Source organism: Chiloscyllium punctatum, chromosome 7, assembly GCF_047496795.1.
Source record: "Chiloscyllium punctatum isolate Juve2018m chromosome 7, sChiPun1.3, whole genome shotgun sequence".
Taxonomy (NCBI): domain Eukaryota; kingdom Metazoa; phylum Chordata; class Chondrichthyes; order Orectolobiformes; family Hemiscylliidae; genus Chiloscyllium; species Chiloscyllium punctatum.
This window is the reverse complement of record NC_092745.1, coordinates 69,550,860-69,577,755: the sequence shown is the minus strand read 5'-3', so window position 1 is coordinate 69,577,755 and position 26,896 is coordinate 69,550,860. Positions and strand designations below refer to the sequence as shown.

At 44.2% G+C, this 26,896-nt stretch overlaps 1 protein-coding gene across 7 annotated transcripts in view; it reads left to right on the top strand.

The window, feature by feature from the left end:
- The window catches only part of nos1apa (nitric oxide synthase 1 (neuronal) adaptor protein a), a 389,677-nt gene that overhangs the window by 162,782 nt on the left and 199,999 nt on the right, over window positions 1-26,896 (top strand). For all 7 annotated transcript variants that reach the window (XM_072573931.1, XM_072573933.1, XM_072573930.1 and 4 more), the window contains one exon: window positions 23,152-23,244. In XM_072573931.1, coding sequence (XP_072430032.1) covers window positions 23,152-23,244 — 93 coding nt within the window. The remainder of the gene's footprint in view (window positions 1-23,151; window positions 23,245-26,896) is intronic.

The following is a 26,896-nucleotide window of genomic DNA, read 5'->3' as shown; positions in this document are numbered from 1 at the left end:
AACAGCCATGTTTGTAAATACAAGATGACAGGAATCAAAACTAGTCGCTCATTTTAAATGGGTTGGAGTGTTGGATGAGTGACTGGCAAACTGAACTGATCTCCATTAAAATGTTTCACGTATCCAGTTAATCCAATGGTGGACTTTGCCTGCTCTTCCTTGACCCTCTTCCCATCAAGTTCCATGACAAGTTGGGGGGGGTGGGGGGGGTGGTGAGTAGGAATTTCTTCTCTTGGACGGCATTGATTCTATGGAGGTCTTTAGCACAGAAGGCTTCCAAGGTTGGCTGTGTTAACTATATTCAAGACTGGGACAGGCAGATTTTTAATTAGGGACTGGAATCCTCATTATTGGCGGTCCCTTGTAGATCAGGATGACTCCCACTTTCAGGGTGAGTCCGTACGTGGCTGTACAGACCAATGTGGCTACCAAACGTTGGGTACACTTGGGGCAGAAGGTGTTTGCGGGAAGCTATGTGTGGGCCATTGGTGTGGCAACACTTTCCTTTCATTGTTTTTGCCTGGCTTTAGCTTTTTCCCGTGGCAAGTCTCGAGGTACTCGACACCTTCCCAGATGCTGCTCCTCTCTTTTGGATGGTCTTTGGCCAGTGATTCCCAGGTGTCTGTGGGGGTGTTACACTTCACCAGTGAGGCCTTGAGAGTATCACTGAAGCACTTCCTCTGCCCACCTGGAGCTCACCTGTCATTTCAGAGCTGGGAGTAGAGCATCTGCTTGGGGAGTTTCGTGTTGGTCATGTGAATGACCTGCCCAGCCCATCGTAGACAATCGAGGTGGTCAGTGCTGTGACGCTGGGAATGTCGGCCTGGTCCATGTCTCAGAGTGATATAGGAGGGTGAGAAGCACCACGGGGAATAGAGGATTATGGGGAGTAGGCAGGAAACTGGATTTGTGATTACCAGATCGGCCATGATCTCCTTGAATGGAATTGAATGGCTGAATGGCTTACTCCTGGTCCTCTGGTCTTATGGACCTAAAGGCTCAATGAGAGACTGTTTGTTTCTATTTGACTGAATCGTGCAAGCACACTATAGTGTTTCAAGTACTTGTGTCCTTAATATCCAAGATCCCTTCAATTTAATGTTTTGACTAATTTAAATTGGTAAGCTCCTTGAATCAAACTAGATTAGATATTGTCTTGTTTATAAATAAAATCAGAACTCTCAGAAATCTTGGTGAATTCCCTAGGGAGATGATCAAAGCAGTTTGTATTGATTCATTCAAATGTAAATTAGTTAGATTTCTTTCAGAACATAACGTTTAAATACGGTCTGAGTAATTTGCGACATGACTTTTGCTGAGTACCTTATTTTTGAGAGAAAAACAGTACATTTGGATCTTTGCTTCCCAGTTATGCAGGGGTTTCTTTTCATTTTTGTCTGGGTCTGTTTGTAGACTATCACAGATTGATTTGATTGATTGTTGTTATTATTGGCCAACACCTCTTGTATTAGTGACCACATAGGATGGTGAATTGGAGGGACCCCCTAGCCTTTTGCCAGCCAGCCATTCCTGTATTGCTACATCAGTGTAGTCTGATGTGGTACTGAGCTAAACAACCCACAAAGGCTCCAGATTCATCTTGACCCGCGTTGAGCTAGCTGCTCTCATAAGCGCAGGTAAAGATGGTTTTTCCAGATTATAAGAACCAAAAATTTGTAACTGTTCTGAAGAGCCTCGTGAGATGATGGGAATTGAATGGATGAACACTCTGTTGTATTTCCCAATTGTTCCCTTTCTAATCCAGGCTCCTCTGCCTTATATTACCATATGACAGAAGATGCAACCCGCTAAATAGACTGTGACCTCTCTGGACGTTCCTGCTTTTTTACCAGTGACTCCTGAATTTGGTTGTAAAGAAATTTGATAATCTGTTACGAGTATATGGTCAATTTTCCTGTAGCTCTTTGGGTACTCATTACTCATTGATGCAGCTAACTGTGACTAAATAGGTGCGATTGTGAAGTTTATGACATGTAATTGGGGAGGACTTCTGGAAGTTTTTTTCTAAAACAAACTTAATTCTCTAAGCTGATAAATTGTATATTGAAGATAATGCAAATCTCATGTCTTGCAACCTGCTCAGTGTAATAATCCCAAATATACTTTTTTGTTGAAGTGGATTTATTGTATCTGTACTATGTGAGACAGCAAGAAATCTATTGGAAGTAGTTAAGGGAATATCAAACAGTTCTGAAGAAGAGTCATTGGGTGAAACTCTATTTCGCTCGTTAAGGATGCTGCCAGACCTTCTAAGTTTCTCCAGCACTTTGTTTTTTACTTCCAATGTCCAGCATCTGGAGTATTGAACTTTTTATAAAGACTGTGGAGACCAACGGAGAAAGCTGTTGATCTTGTAACCCATTGGTAGCCAGTGACTGGATAAGTTAAATTCTGTTTTCATTTAATATCATGGCATTATCAACCTCCTATCATTGTTGTTTGCCATTTGATTTCTGCCCTGATTGGTAAATTAGAATCACTGGGCTGGGGCAGAGCTACTATCCACTCTGTTACCTGAGATACTGGAATCTGTCACCGCTTTGGCAATTAGATTCCGCAGAATTTTGCTGTGAAAGCTGCAAACCACTGGCCGAGCCTACAGCTATGCGTTTTCACTTCACTCCCTCCCATCTCTGAAACTTCCCTCAGTTGCACAAGCTCCAAGAACTCTGCACTGATCTCCCGTGCACCCCAATGGGTTTCACTCTCCACTGGCAGCTGCGTCGTCCCTGAACGCTGAAATCACCTCCCGAATACCCGGAGGCTGAGGGGTGACCTTAGAGAGGTTTACAAAATTATGAGGGGCATGGATAGGGTAAATAGGAAAAGTCTTTTCCCTGGGGTGAGGGAGTCCAGAACTAGAGGGCATTGGTTCAGGGTGAGATGGGAAAGAGACCTACGGGGCAACTTTTTCACGCAAAGAGTGGTACGTGTATGGAATGAGCTGTCAGAGGAAGTGTGGAGGCTGGTACAATTGCAATATTTAAGAGGCATTTGAATGGGTATATGAATAGGAAGGGTTTGGAGGAATATGGGCCAGGTGCTGGCAGGTGGGACTAAATTGGGTTGCGATATCTGATCGGCATGGATGGGTTGGACCGAAGGGTCTGTTTCCATGCTGTACATCTCTATGACTGTAATACCTGCTCCTCTTCACCTCTCTCATCCTAATCTGTAGAGTTTATTAAGCAAATTGTCATATTTGACTGTGCTCCTGTGAGATACCTTGGGACATTTTACTGTGGTCAGGCACTACGTTAATGCAAGGTGGTGATTTAAGGTCTACTATTGTGTGCAATAATGTAGCTGCACTTAGAAACACTTCTTTTTCTTAACCATTAAATCACATAATATCTTTCCAATCCTCCATTATTGAGTGACGTCTAACCAAAAGCTTTGTAGTTTAATTTCATATGTGTAATTTCATCCCAAAGCAATTCCATTGAATGGAAAAATATGGATTTCTGTAAACTAATAAGCCCCTGAGACTTTACATCCAGCGCCAGTTCCATGGTCTAAAAACACAGGAATTGCTGTTTGAGGTCTACAAGGTCATTATTTGTGGTGTGCCAGTCTTTTGTTTTTAAAAGCTGTCTCTAGGGAACTTAACATTAGCAGTGGAGCATAACCTACTTTATGATTTGGGGCAGTATAAGAGTTTGACGAAGATTTTTCAAAGTGAATGCACTGGCAGAAGTAAAACCTCATAAAAAGGTCACACAAATGAGTCTTGGCTGTTAAGTCACTTTAAAATCCCCTGATGTAACTTTGAGATGGTGTGTACCATTCTTAACCATCAGCTGGTCTCATTGACTTGTGAAAATGATGAATACATGAGCATGTTTCATCATAAAGTCCCTGTAATTCGAATATTTGAGAGATTAAAATGAACCCTGGCTGCTAAGTTAAAAATCACACAATACCAGGTTATAGTCCAACAGGTTTAATTGGAAGCACACTAGCTTTCAGAGCCACGCTCCTTCATCAGACTACCACCTGATGAAGGAGCATCGCTCTGAAAGCTAGTGTGCTTCCAATTAAACCTGTTGGACTATAACCTGGTGTTGTGTGATTTTTAACTTTGTACACCCCAGTCCAACACCGGCATCTCCAAATCTGGCTACTAGGGCAGCCTCGCCACCGAATGTATGCACAACCTCCATATTTTTCTGTTAGATTGTTGAAAAATACAGTCCTATTGTAGTTAGCACACTAAAAGCATCAAGTATTATTACATGATGTGAAATGAGGTGTTTACATTTTGTAAGGGGGCATGTCTCAACTACTGTTAATCATTACCACATCATGCGACTCATATATCACATCCTGTTAATGTGCTGGTCTGTCTGGAGCAGGTTGGGCAGGTACATGGAGTCTTCTGGCGAACAAATGAATATGATCTTATTTTCAAGTGAAGTGCCTATATTTATTATTTCAGCAATCTTTGTGTTGGATTAGTGCATTTCCATCAAAAAGAGCACAATCTCTTCACTACCCAACCTCATTTCTTCAATTACAAATCAACTGAAGCAGAATGTGCAAGCACGTACCAAATCACTGGCTGCTAGGCTGAATATGAGTATTCGGGAAATGATGGAAATCTTTTCAAGCCATGAGCTGTACAGTTAATTTTCTCCTTTCAGCTCCTCCACATTTTTGATCCTTTGTAAAGTTATGATTTGAAAGTCTGACAGTTGATGTCATTCAAATAGAGTGGTAAATGTAATGAAATAGTAGATTGGCTTCACATTTAACTCCTTTTTGATTTATACATCTCTGTTGATGTGTTACAATTCACTTGGACTCTGAGTGTCTGTGGCAATGTCAATTTTACACGTATGTTGCAATCTGGAGGTGTGAGTAGTGATGTTAGAGGTTGCTATGTTTCTAGCAATCTCTCCTGTTCTTGCCGTCTGCTATTGGTGTGTATTGTAAGGACTTGTAGGTTGACTATCAATCTGTTTGGCCATTTTATAAGCACCCCTTTGCTGGCCATCCCATCTTAGACTGCCATTCAAAGCTAGAGTTTCTGGCTCAGGGGCTGGGAGCTCACTCTCTGCCTCACAAGACTTGTATATATTTTTCTTCTGAAGCACTAGTTCAGAATAAATCGGTCAGGCGTGAAGTTCTCACCCAATATATGTTACTGATACTGCTGCACACAAATTGAATCTTTCACCTTTGCATTATTTAATGTGTTATGCTATAAGTGGATGTTTAATGAGAAAATGAATGTATTTGCCTTTTTCTTTTTAAATCAAATGTATATTGCGAAGGAACACTGAAACAGAAACACTAATCTTTGGGACCTGACCTCTGAGTCTCTCAGGTCTACTGACTGAACTAAGTGCAGCACATTTAAAGTTCTTCTAAGACATTTTGAGTTTGTGAAAGGAACTATAAATGGAAGTCTTTCATCTTCCGTTGTCATCCAGTAATGCAGATATACGACTTACTTAATCCATTTCCCACAAGTGATGCAGTTTTGATAGCTTTGGCGTGGTGTGCTTTTGTCGATTTTTAAACTCCTTTCATCATGATCCATTATTTTTCTTTCTTCCCCTTTCTGTTTTGGAAATACAGACTTGTTTGAGGAATAGGCAGTGATTCCAGGTATTTTCCTAATTGACCTGTTCTGAGATTTTAATGTATATCTCTGGAACCAGTGTGACTTGAACCCAGGCCTCCTGGCTCAGATGTTGCACCAGAGGCAATGTGTTGACAATTCCAATATACAGTAGTCCGAAGTGACATTAACAAAATGCAAAAGAAAGTCCCTCTTGCTCTGTCTCCACTGTTGCTTTAGCTGCCAAGGAGCTGAGCTCTGGAATTCTCTCCCTAACGTTTCCACCCTTCTTTCTCCTTTAAGACGTACCTTGAAATTTATCTCCCTATGAACAGGCTTTTGATCATCAGCCTTAATACCATCTTAAGTGGGTCAGCGTGAAATTTTACTGAACACCCTCCTTTTTTTAAACAAAATCATGGCTATACGTCTAACCATAGAATCCTTACAATGTGGAAACAGGCCATTTGGCCCAACAAGTCCACACCAATCCTCTGAAGAGTATCCCACCCAGACTCAATCCCCTACCACACTATATTTCACCTGACTATTGCACCTAGCCTGGACACTATGGACAATTTAGCTTGGCCAATTCATCTAACCTGCACATCTTTGAACTGTGAGAGGAACCCGGAGCACCTGGAGGAAACTGGGGAGAATGTACAAAATCCACATAGTCACCCGAGGCTGGAATGGAACCAGGTCTCAGGTGCTGTGAGGCAGCAGTGCTAGCCACTGTATTGCCCTAAAATAAATGTAAGTTGTTTGTTATTCCAATGGGATTTGGCCTCTCTGTAATGGACACATCTATTGCTGTAAGTAAGGAAGACACATAATCTTGGGTTTTGTAGCCAGAAACATGAATATGCTCTTAAGTTATGAGTAATTTAGTTTCCCTGCATAGATTAGTAGCAGTTTACATCAATGCACAGAGTTGTGAATTCTTGCCAATACATCACACCATCATTGAAAAGGGCAGTGCTTTCATGAAGAAAGGTGGAAATTCACTCCATGAGTAGTTTTCCTTCCAAAAACAAGTGATCTGTGTTTGGCATTAAATGTGATTTAAACGTGGTCTTTTTCAATGTTTGCTTTATTTTTAACTTAAAGGAGATTGCAGTTACAGAAGTTTGAGTATGATCTTTCCTTGTTAGAAAGAATTTAAGCTGTTCCTGTTGACACCATTTTCCTCTGTAGTCTAAGGTTGTACCTTTTTCAATATTGGGAGAAAGTGAGGACTGCAAATGCTGGAGATCAGTCGAGAGTGTGGCGCTGGAAAAGCGTGGCAGGTCAGTCAGCATCCGAGGAACAGGAGAATTGACGTTTTGGGCATGAGCCCTTCATTTGGAATGAATTGATGTTTTGGGCAGAAGTTCTCCATCAGGTCTGATGAAGGGCATATGCCTGAATCGTCAACTCTCCTGCTCCTCGGATGCTGTCTTACCTGCTGTGCTTTTCCAGCACCAAGCTCTCGACTCTTTTTTAGTATTGACTCATGTTGCAGAAGAAGTCCAAAAATGACCCCCTGTTTATATTCCACTGCATTGTGGGATAAGCATATTGCAATTTGTTGTCTAGTACACTTCAGCCTTTTTTGCTAATAGCTACAAATTTGGTGATTTAGATGCTAAACCTAAAAATCACTTGAAAATAACCTTATAAAGCAAAATAACTCTACTTAAAGCACAATCTAAATATAAAATCTAAACATACAGGAATGTCCAATTCTGCTGTCACTATTTGTGATAAGTAAGCATACCAGTGGGGGGAGAAAAGATCTCTTATCAGCCATCTCCAGAGCAATATAAATTGTTAATGAAGACTATTCTTCAAATATCTTGGAACAGCCGCTTTTGTAAGCATCTTTTTTTGTTTTTGTTGTTGTCCAGAGTCCTAACTGTGAACTCTAAAGGTGTTCGCACCACTTCTTGGCCAGTTCTCAGAATTTCCTTCTGCTTTTCAGTTGAAACCAAGTGATGCTGCCTGCAGTTTTTCAAAACCATACTGACAAAGCAAGCAGCCACGTGTAAACAGCTGATGATTCTGTCCACACAAATACAGAGTCCGTGAGAATCATGCAGGTTGGTTGTGTATTGGGTCAAAGTCTCTGCAGTGAAATGAGCCAGAGAATGATTTTTCTACACGACAAATGAATGTTATTGATATCCAATGGAAAGTGATGCCACACTGCCCAGCCCCTGTGCTTATTCGCTCCTCAAGGGACCTAGTTTATTAACAGCCTCTGTCGGTGTGATGCAGATGAAGTTCTGATGACTTCATTTATCTGTATTTATCTCAGGTGCAGCTCAGAGACTCCTTGTCGCTACAGCTTATTTTTGAGTTAATGTCATAGAGTCATAGAGATGTAGGTATGGAAACAGACCCTTTGGTCCAACCCATCCATACCGACCAGATATCCCAACCCAATGTAGTCCCACCTGCTTGCACTCGGCCCATATCCCTCCAAACCCTTCCTATTCATATACCCATCCAAATGCCTTTTAAATGTTGCAATTGTTCCAGCCTCCACCACTTCCTCTGGCAGCTAATTCCATATATGCACCACATTCAGCGTGAAAAAGTTGCCCCTTAGGTCTTTTTTTTTATATCTTTCCCCTCTCACCTTAAACCTATGCCCTCTAGTGCTGGACTTCCTGACCCCAAGGAAAAGACTTTGTCTATTTACCCTCTCCATGCCCTTCATAATTTTGTAAACCTCTATAAGGTCACCCCTCAGCCTCTGATGCTCCAGGGAAAACAGCCCCAGCCTGTTCAGCCTCTACATATAGCTCAACTCCTCCAACCCTGGCAATATCCTTGTAAATATTTTCTGAATCCTTTCAAGTTTCACAACATCTTTCCAATAGGAAGGAGACCAGAATTGCACGCAATATTCCAACAGTGGCCTAACCAATGTCCTGTACAGCCGCAACATGACCTCCCAACTCCTGTACTCAATACTCTGACCAATAAAGGAAAGCATACCAATCGCCTTCTTCACTATCCTATCTACCTGTGATTCCACTTTCAAAGAGCTATGAACCTGCATTCCAAGCTCTCTTTGTTCAGCAACACTCCCTAGGACCTTACCATTAAGTGTATAAGTCCTTCTAAGATTTGCTTTCCCAAAATGCAGCACCTCGCATTTATCTGAATTAAACTCTATCTGCCACTTCTCAGCCCATTGGCCCATCTGGTCAAGATCTGTTGTAATCTGAGGTAACCCTCTTCACTGTCCACTATTTTGATGTCATCTGCAAACTTACTAACAGTACCTTTTATGCTCACATCCAAATCATTTATGTAAATGACAAAAAGTAGAGTGCCTGGCACCGATCCTTGTGGCATTCCACTCGTCATAGGCCTCCAGTCTGAAAAACAACCCTCCACCTCCACCCTCTGTTTTCTACCTTTGAACCAGTTCTGTATCCAAATAGCTAGTTCTCCCTGTATTCCATGAGATCTAACCTTGCTAATCAGTCTCCCATGAAGAACCTTGTTGAACGCCTTACTGAAGGCCAGATAGATTACATCTACCACTCTGCCCTCATCCATCCTCTTTGTTACTTCTTCAACAAACTCAATCAAGTTGGTGAGACATGATTTCCCACACACAATGCCATGTTGAACATCCCTAATCAGTCCTTGCCTTTCCAAATACATTTACATCCTGTCCCTCAGGATTCCCTCCAACAACTTGCCCACCACCGACGTCAGGCTCACTGGTCTATAGTTCCCTGGCTTGTCCTTACCTCTCTTCTTAAACAGTGGCACCACGTTTGCTAACCTGCAGTCTTCCGGCACCTGACCTGTGACTATCGATGATGCAAATATCTTAGCAAGAGGCCCAGCAATCACTTCTCTAGCTTCCCACAGAGTTCTCGGGTACACCTGATCAGGTCCTGGGGATTTATCCACCTTTACTAGTTTCAAGACATCCAGCACATCCTCCTCTGTAATCTGGACATTTTGCAAGATGTCACCATCTATGTTCCAACATTCTATATCTTCCATATCATTTTCCACAGTAAATCTTGATGCAAAATACTCGTTTAGTATCTCCCTCATTTTCTGCGGCTCCACACAAAGGCTGCCTTGCTGATCTTTGAGGGGCCCTAATCTCTCCCGAGTTACCCTTTTGTCCTTAATATATTTATAAGAACCCTTTAGATTCTCCTTAATTCTATTTGCCAAAGCTGTCTCATGTCCCCTTTTGCCCTCCTCATTTCCCTTGTAAGTATACTCCTACTTCCTTTATACTCTTCTTAGGATTCACTCTATCTATCCTGTCTGTACCTGACATATGCTTTCTTCTTTTTCTTCACCAAGCCCTCAATTTCTTTAGTCATCCAGCATTCCCTATACCTACCAGCCTTCCCTTTCACCCTGACAGGAATATACTTTCTCTAGATTCTCGTTATCTCCTTTCTGAAGGCTTCTCACTTTCCAGCCGTCCCTTTACCTGCGAACATCTGCCCCCAATCAGCTTTTGAAAGTTCTTGCCTAATACCGTCAAAATTGGCCTTTCTCCAATTTAGAACTTCAACTTTTAGATCTGGTCTATCCTTTTCCATCACTATTTAAAATCTAATAGAATTATGGTTGCTGGCCCCAAAGTGCTCCCCCACTGACACCTCAGTCACCTGCCCTGCCTTACTTCCCAAGAGTAGGTCAAGTTTTGCACCTTCTCTAGTAGGTCCATCCACATACTGAATCAGAAAATTTTCTTGTACACACTTAACAAATTCCTCTCCATCTAAACCCTTAACACTATGGCAGTCCCAGTCTATGTTAGAAAAATTAAATTCCCCTCTCTTAATCACCCTATTATTCATACAAGTACTGAGATCTCCTTACAAATTTGTTTCTCAATTTCCTTCTGACTATTAGGGTGTCTGTAATACAATCCCAATAAGGTGATCATCCCTTTTTGATTTCTCAGTTCCACCCAAATAACTTCCCTGGATGTATTTCCGGGAATATCCTCCCTCAGTACACCTGTAATGCTATCCCTTGTCAAAAACGCCATTCTCCCTCCTTTCTTGCCTCCCTTTCTATCCCTCCTGTAGCATTTGTATCCTGAAACATTAAGCTGCCAGTCCTGCCCGTCCCTGAGCCATGTGTCCGTAATTGCTATGTTATCCCAGTCCCATGTTCCTCACCATGCCCTGAATTCATCTGCCTTCCCAGTTAGGCCTCTTGCATTGAAATAAATGCAGTTTAATTATTACCATGTCCCTGCCTGCTCTGACTGTTTGACTCACTTCTATTCTCAACTGGATCAGTCTCAGATTGACCTCTTTCCTCACTATTTCCCTGGGCCCCACCCCCCCCCCCCCCCAACCTTACTAGTTTAAATCCTCCTGAGCAGCTCCAGCAAATTTCCCTGCCAGTACATTAGTCCCCTTCCAATTTAGGTGCGAACCATCCTTCTTGTACAGGTCACTTCTACCCCAAAAGAGATTCCAATGATCCAAAAATCTGAATCCTTCTCCCATACACCAGCTCCTCAGCTATGCATTCATCTGCTCTGTCCTCCTATTCCTGCCCTCACTAGCTCGTAGCACTGAGTGTAATCCAGATATTACTATCCTTGAGGACTTCCTTTTTAAATTCCTGCCTAACTGTCTGTAATCTCCCTTCAGAATCTCAACCTTTTTCCTTCCTATGTTGTTGGATCCAATGTGGACAATGACTTCTTGCTGGTTCCCCCCTCTCCCCCGAGAACATTCTGCACCCGACGTACCCCTCATTGCATTAGAGCCAGTCTCAATATCAGAAACTTGGTTGTTCATGCTATGTTCCCCTGAGAATCCATCACCCCCTACATTTTCCGAAACAGTATACCTGTTTGAAGTGGGTCTACCCACAAAAGACTCCTACACTAGCTGCCTGCCCCTCTTACCCTTCCTGGAGTTAACCCATCTCTGTGACTGTATTTGGGACTTTTCCCCTTTCCTATAACTGCCGTCCATCACATACTATTGCTGTTGCAAATTTCTCATTGCTTCTAACTGTTTCTCCGACCGATCCATTCGATCTGATAAGATTTGCAACCAACAGCATTTATGGCAGATATAATCCGCAGTAACCCTTAAACTCTCTTTAAACTCCCACATCTGACAAGAATTACATATCAATGCACTAAAGGCCATTTTTGCTCCTTCACAATCTATAGACCCAGAAATTAACACCGTCTTATTCCTCTACAACGCCCCAGGTTAAATTAATAGTTATGGCTTATATTTTAATCAAGAGACATATCTCCAAAAACATATAACCAAGAAAGGACCCACTCTACTCAATACTGCAGATTCTCTGTAAGCCACACATTAAACAACAATTAACCTAACTGATCCTGTGCTGTGAAATTTGCCCAACAGTTCCTCCAAGATTAGTTGTGAATTTAACTGTCTGTTAATTTTCCCAGATGCACTCCGATGTCCAACGACACATGAATTCAAACAGCAAAGGCGGTAATTGTGCAGGTGCTCTCCCTCTCTCTCTCTCTCTCTCTCCTGCAATGACCTCACCATGTGCTTCCTTTGTCTGTTGTTCTCCCTTTTAAAACTGCTGTTGTTTTGACTTTTTTTTCCCAAAGTTCCAAAACAATGCAACAGTATATAAAACAGTAATTGCTGCCCTTGGAATTCGAGGAAATCACTGCCAGCACCTAAAATACCTCAAAAAGAAGCCAGAAATTTTTCCCGTCCTCCATCTTGGATAATCTTGCTGAATTTTTTTTTAAGAAGAATACATTCCTTCTATAACCTTATGGATACAGTAACATACAGAAAAGTTGGAATGGGAAGAGTTCTGATCTGTTTTAAGGTGCTTTGAATGACTATTTCAATTTCCACGACCACCAACCATCTTCAGGTTCGTAGAATTGTAGGATCCCAACAATGTGGAAACAGGCCCTTCAGCCCAACAAGTCCACACTGACCCTCCAAAGAGTAACCCACCCAGACCTATTCCCCTACCCTATTATCCTATATTTACGCCTAATAAATGTACCTTACTGATACATCCCCGAACACTATGGGCAATTTAGCATGGCCAATTCACCTGACCTGCACATCTTTGGATTCTGGGAGGAAACCAGAGCACCCAGAGGAAACAAACACAGGCACAGGGAGAATGTGCAAACTCCACACAGATAGTCACCCGAGGCTGGAATCGAACCCGGAACCCTGGCGCTGTGAGGCAGCAGTGCTAACAATTGAGTCACTGTGCCGCCCCATGAGGTTCTACTCATTAGGGGATTCCGGTTGAGAGATTTGGATCTCTTTCAAGTGGATACTTGCCAGTGTCCATATTACCTGCACTATTTCCTGTAGTCAGATCAACGCCTGGTGGTTCCCGTTCCTCACTGAGTTAGATATATATTGTTTCCTGTTCAAGATCAGGTAGTCTTATTCCCATACATATTAGACTGCTTCATCGTTTATCTATGCCCCAACTCTCCACTGGACCATCAGTGGTCAGGTTAACACTAACTCCTTCCCAGTGACTGCCAGAAATCAGACCTTGCTGCTAAAGTTGCTGGGGAAACTCAGCACGCTATCAATGCATGAGCAAGTAGAACTTTTCGTTACATTCCTACGGAAATTACTAGGAAAAAGGAAAATAGATAAAAACTGCCTTTATTCCTGATGAAGGGCTTTTGCCTGAAACGTCGGTTTCGAAGCTACTTGGATGCTGCCTGAACTGCTGTGCTCTTCCAGCACCACTAATCCAGAATTTGGTTTCCAGCATCTGCAGTCATTGTTTTTACCGAGTTGATTTTAACCCTACTGCGAATCCTCTTGCAAGGATGCCTGCCTTGAAGAAGTTTTCCTCCTCTCTACACAAGAATCTCAGGGAGTCCCTCTCCCACTGCAACTTCCAGGTCATTTCCTCTGCCCTGAAGCTCTTCAACCATGTCGTGAAACAAATTCGCTACCACAGCCACATTCGCTTCCTCAGTGCCTGCCTCCGTAACCAACTCATCCCACACGGACTCCGGACCACCTTTAAACCAGCAGAGTTCGGACCCGAACAGGACAAATAGTATAGACTACAGATTCAAAAACACCAGCAACAGTTCTCCTTCAAGATCCTCCGCTCCACGCTTGCAGCAATGCGCCGGCACCTAACCTCTCTCCAGTCAGCCCTGCTTCAGCTGAGGGCCACACTCTCTCAGAATTGCAAAGGACCCACTCTGTACTACATCCTCAGGAGAATTCATACTCTCAACAAACAGTATTTCAATTCCATCTCAAACATCAAAAACTGTAAGTACAACAAACTTTTATCCACCCACCTCCATAACCAGCGCTCCTCAAACATTCCAGAACACTCCCCTGGCCTCGGAACCTATTCCACCATTAGCCATGCGGCTGATGCAGCTACCACCCCCATGCTGATTGATGTCACTTCTGCCCCCATCATGGCCACTCCCACAACCACTTCCACCCCTCACAATTCCTCATGCATTACACCTGACATCACTTCTGCCCTTCACATCATCGCTGATGCCACATGCTCAGTGACTTCCGCCACCCCTACTGCCGTGGTCACCACCACTTCCACCCCCACCAGTGCCACTCACCTGCATTTTGCTGACATGCCCCCCACAGCCCCCACTGTCACTATCCCCACCCCCCAGAACCCCAAGGGGAACACTACCCCTGCTCATGACTCCACCCCCATTCCCCCCACCATCACACCCACTCCAGTTACAGGTTCCGCCCCCACTCCCAGCTCCACACCCACACCAGATCCCAGCTCCCAGCCCTGCCAAGTTTTCACCATCCCCCCAGACTTCCCCCTCACTGAGGACGAACGATCAGTCCTCAGCAAAGGACTCACCTTCATCCCCCTCCGTCCACGCATCAATGAATTTAATACACACCGTGATGTCGAACAATTCTTCTGTCGCCTCCACCTCCGAGCTTACTTTCACAATCAGGAGTCCCGCCGACCTTCCGAGGACCCCTTCATCAACCTCCAACACACTGCATCCACCTGGACACCCCGCACTGGCCTATTACCTGCCCTCGACTCTTCATTTCCAACTGCCGCCGGGACATTAACCACCTCAACCTGTCTACCTCCCTCCCCCACTCCAACCTCTCACCCTCACAACGCGCAGCCCTCCAATCCTTCTGCTCCAATCCCAACCTCACCATCAAACCAGCGGATAAAGGCGGCGCAGTGGTAGTCTGGCGCACTGACCTCTACACCGCTGAAGCCAAACGTCAACTCGAGGACACCTCTTCCTACTGTCCCCTCGACCATGACCCCACCCCCCATCACCAAACCATCATCTCCCAGACCATACAGAACCTCATCACCTCAGGTGATCTCCCACCCACAGCTTCCAACCTCATAGTCCGGGAACCCCACACTGCCCGGTTCTACCTCCTTCCCAAGATCCACAAGCCTGACCACCCTGGCCAACCCATTGTCTCAGCATGCTCCTGCCCCACTGAACTCATCTCTACCTACCTCGACACTGTCCTATCCCCCCCCCCCCCCCCAGTCCAGGAACTCCCCACATACGTTCGAGACACCACCCATGCCCTCCACCTCCTCCAAGCCTTCCATTTCCCTGGCCCCCAACGCCTCATCTTCACCATGGATATCCAATCCCTCTACACCTCCATCCGCCACGACCAGGGCCTCCAAGCCCTCCGTTTTTTCCTCTCCAGACGTCCCCCACAGTACCCTTCCACCGACACTCTCATTCGTTTGGCCGAACTGGTCCTCACCCTTAACAATTTCTCCTTTGAATCCTCCCACTTCCTCCAGACCAAAGGGGTAGCCATGGGCACAAGTATGGGCCCCAGCTATGCCTGTCTCTTTGTTGGCTACGTAGAGCAGTTGATCTTCTGTAATTACACTGGCACCACTCCCCACCTCTTCCTCCGCTACATTGATGACTGCATTGGCGCCACCTCTTGCTCCCGCGAGGAGGTTGAGCAATTTATCAACTTCACCAACACATTCCACCCTGACCTTAAATTTACCTGGACCATCTTTGACACCTCCCCTTCCTGGACCTCTCCATCTCCATTAATGGCGACCGACTTGACACTGACATTTTTTACAAACCCACCGACTCCCACAGTGACCTGGATTACACCTCTTCCCACCCTACCTCTTGCAAAAATGCCATCCCGTATTCCCAATTCCTCCGCCTCCGCCGTATCTGCTCCCAGGAGGACCAGTTCCACCACAGAACACCCCAGATGGCCTCCTTCTTTAGAGACTGCAATTTCCCTTGCCACGTGGTTAAAGATGCCCTCCAACGCATCACGTCTACATCCCGCACCTCCGCCCTCAGACCCCACCCCACCAACCGTAACAAGGACAGAACGCCCCTGGTGCTCACCTTCCACCCTACCAACCTTCGCATAAACCAAATCATCCGCCGACATTTCCGTCACCTCCAAAAAGACCCCACCACCAGGGATATATTTCCCTCCCCATCCCTTTCCGCCTTCCGCAAAGACCGTTCCCTCCGCGACTACCTGGTCAGGTCCACGCCCCCAAACAACCCACCCTCCAATCCTGGTACTTTCCCCTGCCACCGCAGGAACTGTAAAACCTGCGCCCACACCTCCTCCCTTACCTCTATCCAAGGCCCTAAAGGAGCCTTCCACATCCATCAATGTTTTACTTGCACATCCACTAATATCATTTATTGTATCCGTTGCTCCCGATGTGGTCTCCTCTACATTGGGGAGACTGGGCGCCTCCTAGCAGAGCGCTTTAGGGAACATCTCCGGGACACCCGCACCAATCAACCACACCGCCCCGTGGCCCAACATTTCAACTCCCCCTCCCACTCTGTCGAGGACATAGAGGTCCAGGGCCTCCTTCACTGCCGCTCCCTCACCACCAGACGCCTGGAGGAAGAACGCCTCATCTTCCGCCTCGGAACACTTCAACCCCAAGCCATCAATGTGGACTTCAACAGTTTCCTCATTTCCCCTTCCCCCACCTCACCCTAGTTCTAAACTTCCAGCTCAGTAACTGTCCCCATGACTTGTCCGGAATTGTCCTACCTGCCTATCTTCTTTTCCACCTATCCACTCCACCCTCTCTTATAGAACATAGAACATAGAAAAATACAGCGCAGTACAGGCCCTTCGGCCGTCGATGTTGCGCCGACCGAAGCCTACCTAACCTACACTAGCCCAATAACCTCCATATGCTTGTCCAATGCCCGCTTAAATGACCATAAAGAGGGAGAGTCCACCATTGCTACTGGCAGGGCATTCCATGAACTCACAACCCGCTGAGTAAAAAATCTACCCCTAACATCTGTCCTATACCTACCTCCCTTTAATTTAAAGCTGTGTCCCCTAGTAACAGCTGACTCCATACGGGGAAAAAGGTTCTCACTGTCAACCCTATCTAAACCCCTAATCATCTTGTACACCTCTATCAAATCTCCCCTAAACCTTCTTTTCTCCACTGAGAAAAGTCCCAAGTGCCTCAGCCTTTCCTCATACGATCTTCCTACCATGCCAGGCAACATCCTGTTAAACCTCCTCTGCACTCGTTCCAATGCCTCCACATCCTTCCTATAGTATGGCGACCAAAACTGCACACAATACTCCAGATGAGGCTGCACCAGAGTCTTATACAACTGCAACATGACCTCAGGACTCCGGAACTCAATTCCTCTACCAATAAAGCCCAGTACACCATATGCCTTCTTCACAGCACTATTTACCTGGGTGGCAACTTTCAAAGATCTGTGTACATGGACACCAAGATCCCTCTGCTCATCCACACTACCAAGTAGACTACCATTAGCCCAGTAATCCATCATCTTGTTACTCCTACCAAAGTGACTGACTTCACACTTAGCTACATTGAATTCCATTTGCCACCTTACTGCCCAGCTCTGCAACTTATCTATATCGCGCTGTAACCTGCCACATCCTTCTTCGCTGTCCACAACTCCACTGACTTTCGTGTCATCCGCAAACTTGCTCACCCAGCCTTCAAGCCCCTCCTCCAGGTCATTTATAAAAATGACAAACAGCAATGGTCCCAAAACAGATCCTTGTGGAACACCGCTAGTAACTGCGCTCCAAGATGAACCTATACCATCAACTTCTACCCTCTGTCTCCTTCCAGCCAGCCAATTCCTAATCCAAACCTCTAATGCATCCTCAATGCCATACCTCCGTAGTTTTTGCATTAGCCTGCCATGGGGTACCTTATCGAACGCCTTGCTAAAATCCATATACACAACATCTACTGCTTTACCCTCGTCCACTTCCTTGGTCACCTTCTCAAAGAATTCAATAAGGTTTGTGAGGCACGACCTGCCCTTCACAAAACCATGCTGACTATCCTTGATTACATTATTCCTATCCAGATGTTCATAAATCCTATCCCTTACAATTCTCTCTAAGACTTTGCCCACAACAGAAGTGAGACTGACTGGCCTATAGTTACTCGGGCTATCCCTGCTTCCCTTCTTGAACAAGGGGACCACATTCGCTATCCTCCAGTCTTCTGGCACTATTCCCGTAGACAACGACGACATAAAAATCAAGGCCAATGGCTCCGCTATCTCCTCCCTAGCTTCCCAGAGGATCCTAGGATAAATGCCATCAGGCCCAGGGGACTTATCTATTTTCATCCTTTCCAGTATTCCCCAGACCTCTTCCCTACGTACCTCAAGGCCATCCATTCTAGTCACTTGTGACTCAATATTCACATCAGCAACAGTGTCCTGTTCCTGAGTGAATTCTGACGAAAAGTATTGATTTAGTGTCTCACCAATCTCCTCCGCCTCCACACACAACTTCCCACTACTATCCTTGACTGGACCGATACCTACCCTAGTCATCCTTACATTCCTGACATACCTATAGAAAGCCTTTGGGTTTTCCCTAATCCTACCAACTAAGGACTTTTCATGTCCCCTTCTCGCTGCTCTTAGCTCTCTCTTTAGATCCTTCCTAGCTACCTTATAACTCTCAATCGCCCCAACTGAACCTTCACGCCTCATCTTTACATAGGCCGCCCTCTTCCCTTTCACAAGGGATTCCAATTCCTTATTAAACCACGGCTCCCTCACAAGACCCTTTACTCCCTGCCTGACTGGTACATACTTATCAAGGACACCCATTAGCTGTTCCTTGAACAATCTCCACATATCATTTGTGTTCTTCCCTTGAAGCCTATTTTTCCAATCCACGCATCCTAAGTCATGCCTCACCGCATCATAATTTCCCTGCCCCCAGCTGTAACTGTTGCCCTGCAGTGCACACTTATCCCTCTCCATCACTAGAGTAAAAGTCACCGAGTTGTGGTCACTGCCTCCGAAGTGCTCACCTACCTCCAAGTCTAACACCTGGCCTGGTTCATTACCTAGAACCAAATCCAGTATAGCCTCACCTCTTGTTGGCCTGTCTACGTATTGTGTCAGGAAACCCTCCTGCACACATTGGACAAACACCAACCCATCTAACGAACTCGAGCTATAGCTTTCCCAGTCAATATCTGGGAAGTTAAAGTCCCCCATAACAACCACCCTGCTACTTTCACTCTTCTCCTGAATCATCCTCTCAATACTTTCCTCTACTTCTCTCGGACTATTAGGAGGCCTGTAGAAAACTCCTAATAGGGTGACCTCACCTTTCCTATTTCTAACCTCCACTCACACTACCTCAGATGGCAAGTCTTCCTCCATCACCCTTTCTACTGTTGTAATACTATCCTTGACAAGCAATGCCACACCTCCCCCTCTTTTACCCCCATCTCTGACCCTACTAAAACATTTAAACCCTGGAACCTGCAACAGCCATTCCTGTCCCTGTTCTACCCACGTCTCTGTAATGGCCACAACATCGAAGTCCCAGGTACCAACCCATGCTGCAAGCTCACCTACCTTATTTCTTATACTTCTGGCATTGAAGTATACACACTTCAAGCCACCTTGACCTATCACCTTCATCCCCTCCCCCACTCACCCATTGTACTCTATGCTACTTTCTCCCCATCCCCACCCTCCTCTAGCTTATCTCTCCACGCTTCAGGATCACTGCCTTTATTCCTGATGAAGGGCTTTTGCCCGAAACGTCGATTTCAAAGCTACTTGGATGCTGCCTGAACTGCTGTGCTCTTCCAGCACCACTAATCCAGAAAAAGGAAAATAGGGTTTGCTTCACATAATATCCATGCTAAAATGAAGAAAGGCTTGCCTTGATCAGACCGAAGGAGCAGAAATTAGGCCATTTGGCCCATTGAATATGTTCTGCCATTCAATCATGGCTGATAGGTTTTCAACCCCATTTTCCTGCTTTCCCCCTGTAATCTTTGATTCCCTTGGCATTTAAGAATTTAACTTTCTCTGTCTTAAATACACTCAATGACCTGGCCTCCACAGCCTTCTGTGGCAGTAAATTCCATAGATTCGCCAATCTCCAGCAAAAGAAATTTGTCCTTTTCTCCATTCCAAAGCCTTTACTGTGCCCTTAGATTGTCATCTCTCCTGCCAATGGAAACATTTTCCTAATGTCCACTCTGTCCAAGCTGTTCTGTATTGTGTATGTTTTCAATGAGATCCCCCCCCCCCCCCCCCCCATTTCTCTAAACTCCATGGATTATAGACTCAGATCCCTCAAACATTCCTCATGTGTTGAACCTTCCAAAACGTCAGCACGTTGCAAAATACTTCATGGAAAATTGAATACTTTAACAGTGTACTTGCTGTCGTATGGAGTCATTTTGCGAACACCAAGTTTCAATAAACATTTGTGTGATAGTGGTAAGGTCATCTGCTTTTGAGTGATGTTACTTGAGGGATGAATATTGGTCAAGACGCTGGGGAGAACATTCCCACTGTCCTTCAGAATAGCATGGGTGGATCGATTACATCCTCCAGAGAGGACAAACAAAACCACAGTTTAAGATCTTTAATGAAAGATGGCACCATCACTGTTATGTTCTTTAATGAAAAGGGTGCCTTTGAACCCTTGTATAAATGAACTGTGAGCTGTGCAATACTCTTTATCCAGTGGCACCTGCTGGTGGAGGGAGCGGCAGATTATGTTGTTTGTCATAACTCATTGGTTAAATATTCAACTGAGGCTCCAAAGTTTAAGTTGAAGCTGGATTGACTGTATTGGTTTTCGTGAAGTGAACCATTGTATCACAGAGAGTTTGGTATAAGATTACGGTCATTGAACATGTCTGCCAGCAACAATGGTGATTCTTTCTTTGTCCAAAAAAACTAATATTGGTGCAGGACAGATTTATATAGCAACAGAATATCACTAACAGTTGCACAGTATTCTAGGCCTTTCACAATGCTCCAATATTGCAGAGGCTGGTGCTCAAATGTAACTAAGACCTGGATAACATTTATGTTGGGGATGATGTAGCATTTACACCACAGAAATGTCAGGCAATTTCTGTCTCCAATAAAAGAGGTTCTAATCCTTATACCTCACTGAAATACTCACTATTTACATCCTAGACATTACCAGTAACCAGAAACTGAACTGGATTAGCACATATCAGAAGTTGATGGAAGATGTGGCTGTCTGGGTGCACTATCAACACCATTTAAAATAATGCAGCCCACCTGATTAGCACCCCATCCACCATCTTAAATACCTACTCCCTTCACCACTGATGCATGGTTGCAGTACTGTCTACCATCTACAAAACGCACCGCAGCAACTCACCAAGGCTCCTTTGACAGCACCTTTCAAACCTGTGATTCCTCTGACTGAGAAAAAACAGGGCAGCAGAAGCCTGGGAACACTTCCTGTGCTTTCCCTTCCTAGTTTTATACCATTCTGACTTGGAACTATATCATCTGTCATGGGGTCCAAATCCTGGAACTCCCTCCCTGATAGTACCATGGTATCCCTCCGCCAAATGGACTGCAGTAATTAAAAAGGCAGCTCATTACCACCTCCTCCTGGGGCAATCAAGGAGGTGCAATAAACGCTGGCCCAGCCAGCGATGCTTGTGTCCCATGAACAAGTAAAAGAAATTAGATGTAATGATAACAGCAGAAAGTTGTAAAACCTTTGGAACAAATAATAAATTGCCATTGCAGTACTTCCTGCAAAACGAAAAACTGACTCCTTCAGAAATCTCTTGCTAGACAAGTGACATAATTAAATGGCTGTGATTTCATCTACAATATCCAAACTGATTATGGCATTCACCTCGCTTTTTCCTGGTTTTATATTTCTGCCTTCCTTGCCCACCATCATCTTATCACTCCGCTATATAATGTTGTACCATCCTCCTGACCTCCTCATCCATCCTCCAGGATATTTCTGCTGCTTCTGACTGGCATCATTGCTGCTGTTATTTCACCATATGTTTGATGCTCAGTACCTGCTAGTTTGTGTCCCATTCTCTGCTATTGTTGGTCTAAATTTCCTTTCCCCCCCTACTCTTTAAATATCTCCTGATAGTCCATTCCTTCAATCAAATAGGACACCATTCCTAATTTCTTTAATGTTCATTTTCCCTGGCTCCAATCTGGAGCACTTTAACTTTTAGATTAAAAATAAATGTTGGTTGTTGCTACTGCCATGGAAACCATGGATGTTCTGCCTTCCCCATGTTGGCTGATCACCTACTGTCTACTTGCACTCACTGGCCACCCCCAATTGTGTTGGATTCTGTTGTATTCATGTAAGAGAGAAAAAAAACAGGAGTTTGATCAACTCCTTGATAATTCAATGATAGTGAGCCCAACCTTAGCCTCCTTCTGGCTGTAGCAAAAATTAGGATAGTAGCTAAATATTTACTGTATGGAACAGCTATCTACTGGACTAACTCTCCCAGGCATTATGGATTTGTTTTCTTTGTTAATATTTTCTTTCTGTAGTGCTGCGGGAGCAGTACAGATCTCTGACGAAGCTAGCACGATAGTGGAAAGCCATTCTGTGCCTGTATTACTATCTTGTAACATGATTCACTGCACTGTCATATGTGGCAATTATAAAGGTCACAGCCATTTGTCTTTCATAAGGAAAGAGTAAACTCTTCCTCTGCGTCCAATTGCAATTCTTTCTCTTAAACATTTATATCGAGTTGAACGTTTTAAAAATAATCTTTCTTCACATGGACAGTGCTGGTTGGGCCAGTGTTTGTTGCCTGTCTCTGAGCCCATAGGTGGGAGTGAGCTGTCTTGTGTGGCTACACTCACAATGGAGTGCCTCTTTGAGATGTGGCAGCATTGTTTGTGAAAGGGCTGCTGTGTGTGCTGGGAATTGAGACAGTATAAATCCACCCATCCAGCCATCCATGGACAAATGCCTTCATCCAGTGGCACTGTCACTTTGAAAAGCCCTGGATAAAAGCTTGTGACTTACCAAAACTGCAGCGCTAGATATTGGCACATGCTCTGCCACTGTTATTTATCGTTTGAAAGTGGAATATTGGGAAGGGAGTCACAAGATTGTTTAAACTTTCAGGGGAAATGATGAAAGCAGTTGTCTCCATATATTTCCTGATGGTTAAAAATAACATAACTTGCTACTACTTGCATAACAGAGTTGCTCTGTTTGTTTTTATTTCAGTATGAATTCAAAGCCAAGAACATCAAGAAAAAGAAAGTGAATATAATGGTGTCAGTAGATGGTGTCAAAGTTCTTCTCAGGAAGAAGAAGAAGGTAAGTTGACCTTGAGCGATCTTTTGAAGTGTTGATTTACAGCGAGGTTGATGCCCTGGAGCATGCAGTCACCATCCATTACTGAAGATTCATGTTTTCTGCTTTTCCTGGTTCAGTTAGATACAGCCTGCTAAGGAGTTTATTCATTTACAATAGCCAAGGCTGCTCAGATGTCTGACCCCCTCTGTGTATTTATAGGAATCTGCTTTGGCTGCTGACAGAACTCATAAAGCCTCCATCCTCATATGTGGTGCTGATTGAATGTGACATCTGTTTACGCTTGCCACTACCTATCTAGTAGGTCTGCAAAGGGGTGAGATTGTTAGTGGTAGCTGTGATTTAGAAGCAATGGTTAACCATTACAATGGGCACTTGGGGCTGGTGGTGGCTTCAGGATTTTCCATCAAGCCAAATTAAAATTCTGCAGTAGCACAAGTCCTGCCAGCTGCCCAGGGGGGCTGGTTTTGGACCAGGATGTGCAGTTGGTTTTCAAACAGAATGCAGCTTAGCCTCTCCTCAGCGTGGAAGTCTGAGGTCTAAGTGAGACAGTTGTTAAACTATCCCACCTTCCCAGTTTTCGGTCTTTGTTATCCTGTTGTCTGATCTGTCAGACATCCTGATTGAAGGGGTGTACCATCAACTTCATCTTGAGGTGTTCTGCCTTCCATTGATGGTGTTGCATTAAATAGAGATGGAAGACCCACTCTCTCTCCATAACTTGATGCTGGGTCTATTTGTAGTTAAAGATCCAGCTCCCAGCTTTCCTCTTTTCCTTTCCTGCTCCTCCGCCAACACTCATAATGTGGGCGCATGAAATCCAGGGCCAATGTAAAGAGTCTCTTGGCCTTTTTTACATGAGACGGAACTAGGTATTTCCTGGAAAAACCTTACAGCATCAAATGTAAAAGCAGGAGTAGGCCATTCAGCCCCTTTTTAGGCCTGTTCCACCATTCAGTAAAACCATGGCTATTCTGATTGTGGCCTTACTAAACTGCCTACTCTCATAGCCCTTAACTCCCTTGCAGATCAAACATCAAAGCCGTCGGGGATAGAGAATTCCAGAGTTTAATTACCCACTGCGAGACAAAATCACTGCTCAGATCCACTTTTAAATGGAGATCCCTTATGCTAAAACTGTGTCTTTCTAGTTTTTCGTTTTCCCATGAAGAGAAATAACTTTTCAGAATCTACTGCGTCAAGTTCACTTAGAATTCTATGTTTCAGTAAGATTGCTTCTCTCTCTTCTGAATGCACAGTCAAAGCTTAATCTGCTTGACCTTTCACCATTAAACAAAGTGGTCATCTCAGGAGACAACCTCCAGGAACTTTCTCCAAGCTTCCAAAGACCTACCTGCCGAAACGTCCTGTTCAGTTGTAGCAGGACGTTTCTACTTCACTCTTATTGCAATAAAGACCAATATTCCATTCACTTTTCTAATTATTTTCTGAATCTGCATATTAATCATTCGTGTATGAGGACATTGAGATCCCTCTCCACTGCAAGACTGTGTAGTCTATCTCCATTTAAATAATCGGATTTTCTATTCTTTTGATGAAAGTCCTGAACTTCTCATTTTCATAATTTATACTTCATCTACCATATGGTCACCTACTCACTTCATCTATCACAATCCCGTTGCAAACTCTTTCCATCCTTCTCATAACTTACTTTCCCTCCCTGTCTTCATCATCAATCAATTGTGCTACATTGTAATTAATAAAAATTATCAACACTGGTCCGTTGTACCCCAACCAGCAAAGCTGTTCTCCCTACCACCCCTCCGCTCCAACTGCCACCACCGCCAAACAGAAACCTGTTTGTCCTGGAGCAAAGATCAGGAGAATCCTCCCTGTTAGTTTTATATCTGGTTTTACTGAAACATACATTGTTTGTTTGAGAGCAGTACTTTGAAAAGTTGCATTACAGAAAGTACATTTGCAACACCCAATGGAAATCAACAAGATCGTGTCATAGTGAAGCATTAAAATGCAGGCTGTTCCAGCAAGAAAACCAGACCCAAAGGTGGCCTCTATAAAATTATAGTGTCCTTTTTATGTGAATGGTGTATGATTGTCCTGGAGGCAAATCAGTGCATCTACAACATATAGCTTTTACTAATTGAAATGTGCATGTTCTTTCTGAATGGTTAATTGTAATTTACTTCAAGCCTGCAAAGGTAAGAAATGCACTAGTTAGTGGTCAGAATGACCTGTGGCCTATTGCTTTTGGTCTTTAAAGCCGTGATGGGAACTTGAAGACGGGGAAATGTTTGTAATCAGTACAGGCTTGTGATCCCTGATGTTTCTCTTTATTTTAAAAAAATAATTATTGCTAATAAATGTTAGCCTAAAGTAGCCATTGGAAGCAGCAGTAAGAAACCTTTACAGGAACCCTTTGTACATATTGGCACTTCTATTTAAAAGCAATGCCTAAGTTAATCTGCATCACCGTTCTTATATGAGCTGTGAAAACGTGAGAAAGAAGGAAGCTGCCATCCTTTGCAAACCTCTCCTTTTTTTTTGGTAATGATTTGATGCCGATGGTCAGCTGGAAGCTTTCAATCCACATTTGCGAAACTCTGCCTGATCATTCCTGGGCTACCTGCCTCCCTGTGTTGGTTACACAGTCAATATTTCCTGACAAGAAGAACTTTAATGAGGGTCAAAGGGAATTCCATTATCTCTGTCAGAGGGATGACGCACCAGCAGATGTCCATTATTGTCACGCTTGCCCAGTACAAGTGCATACATGAGTTGAAGAATCTGGAATATGGGAAGTAGTCTTGAGTACGTGCCTCAAAGTGTATAATGTGTATCTTTAAAAATCAACTCCACTATGAAAAAACCCGGTCTCCTCAAAGCACACCACCTGGGAGAACAGTGCTATCCTTGCTGCAAAACTCTTGGGGTTGGACATCAGAGTAGCCCTAATTCAATTTATATTTGTGCAAGACTCCTTTTAGTAAAGGAGTGTTCAACACTTTACTTTCTCTGTCCTGGTAGAGTATTCAACACTTTACTTTCTCTGCACTACAAAGGCCTTTGAAGGATTCCTGTAATTAGGTTGCTGGGAAATGTATAGAGGTGGACTCACGTGAATCTTTTCCCTCATTCTGTTTTATCACTTGTATCAAGTAGGTAGGGGTTTATGGTAGCACTTCAAACTAGGCCACACTATGAGATTGACATGTTATGGCACAGTTTCTTCAGGTGGGTTCCAGTGCCATGCTAACAGCTGAACTGTAACTTGGAGGGAAAGGGGTCAGAGAGTGACCACAAAAATGCAAGCTCCAGTTGTTGCTGCATTCCCACTTTTAACATCACCGGATTTAGACTGCCGATGAGATTCATTCTGGCTCCTGGTGGGAGTGGAGTTAATCAGTGTCATTTGGGGTCCCATGATGCCTGTGGCCCTGATGTCTTTTTAAGCCAGTTCTGAATGGAGTGGCTGTGATTGTTGAAGGAATCAAGAAGAGACTTTCAAGGGGCTTGTCCCATCCACCTGCGAATTCAGTGCAATTTCCTTTTATTGCTCTAACTTGAAGTTTGCTGGACTTGATGCAGTCCTCCTGTAGAGAAGCACCTCAGTGCAGCTATATCAGATTACACCGATTTTGACACATGTAATCTCACACTGACTTTGTACTAATAA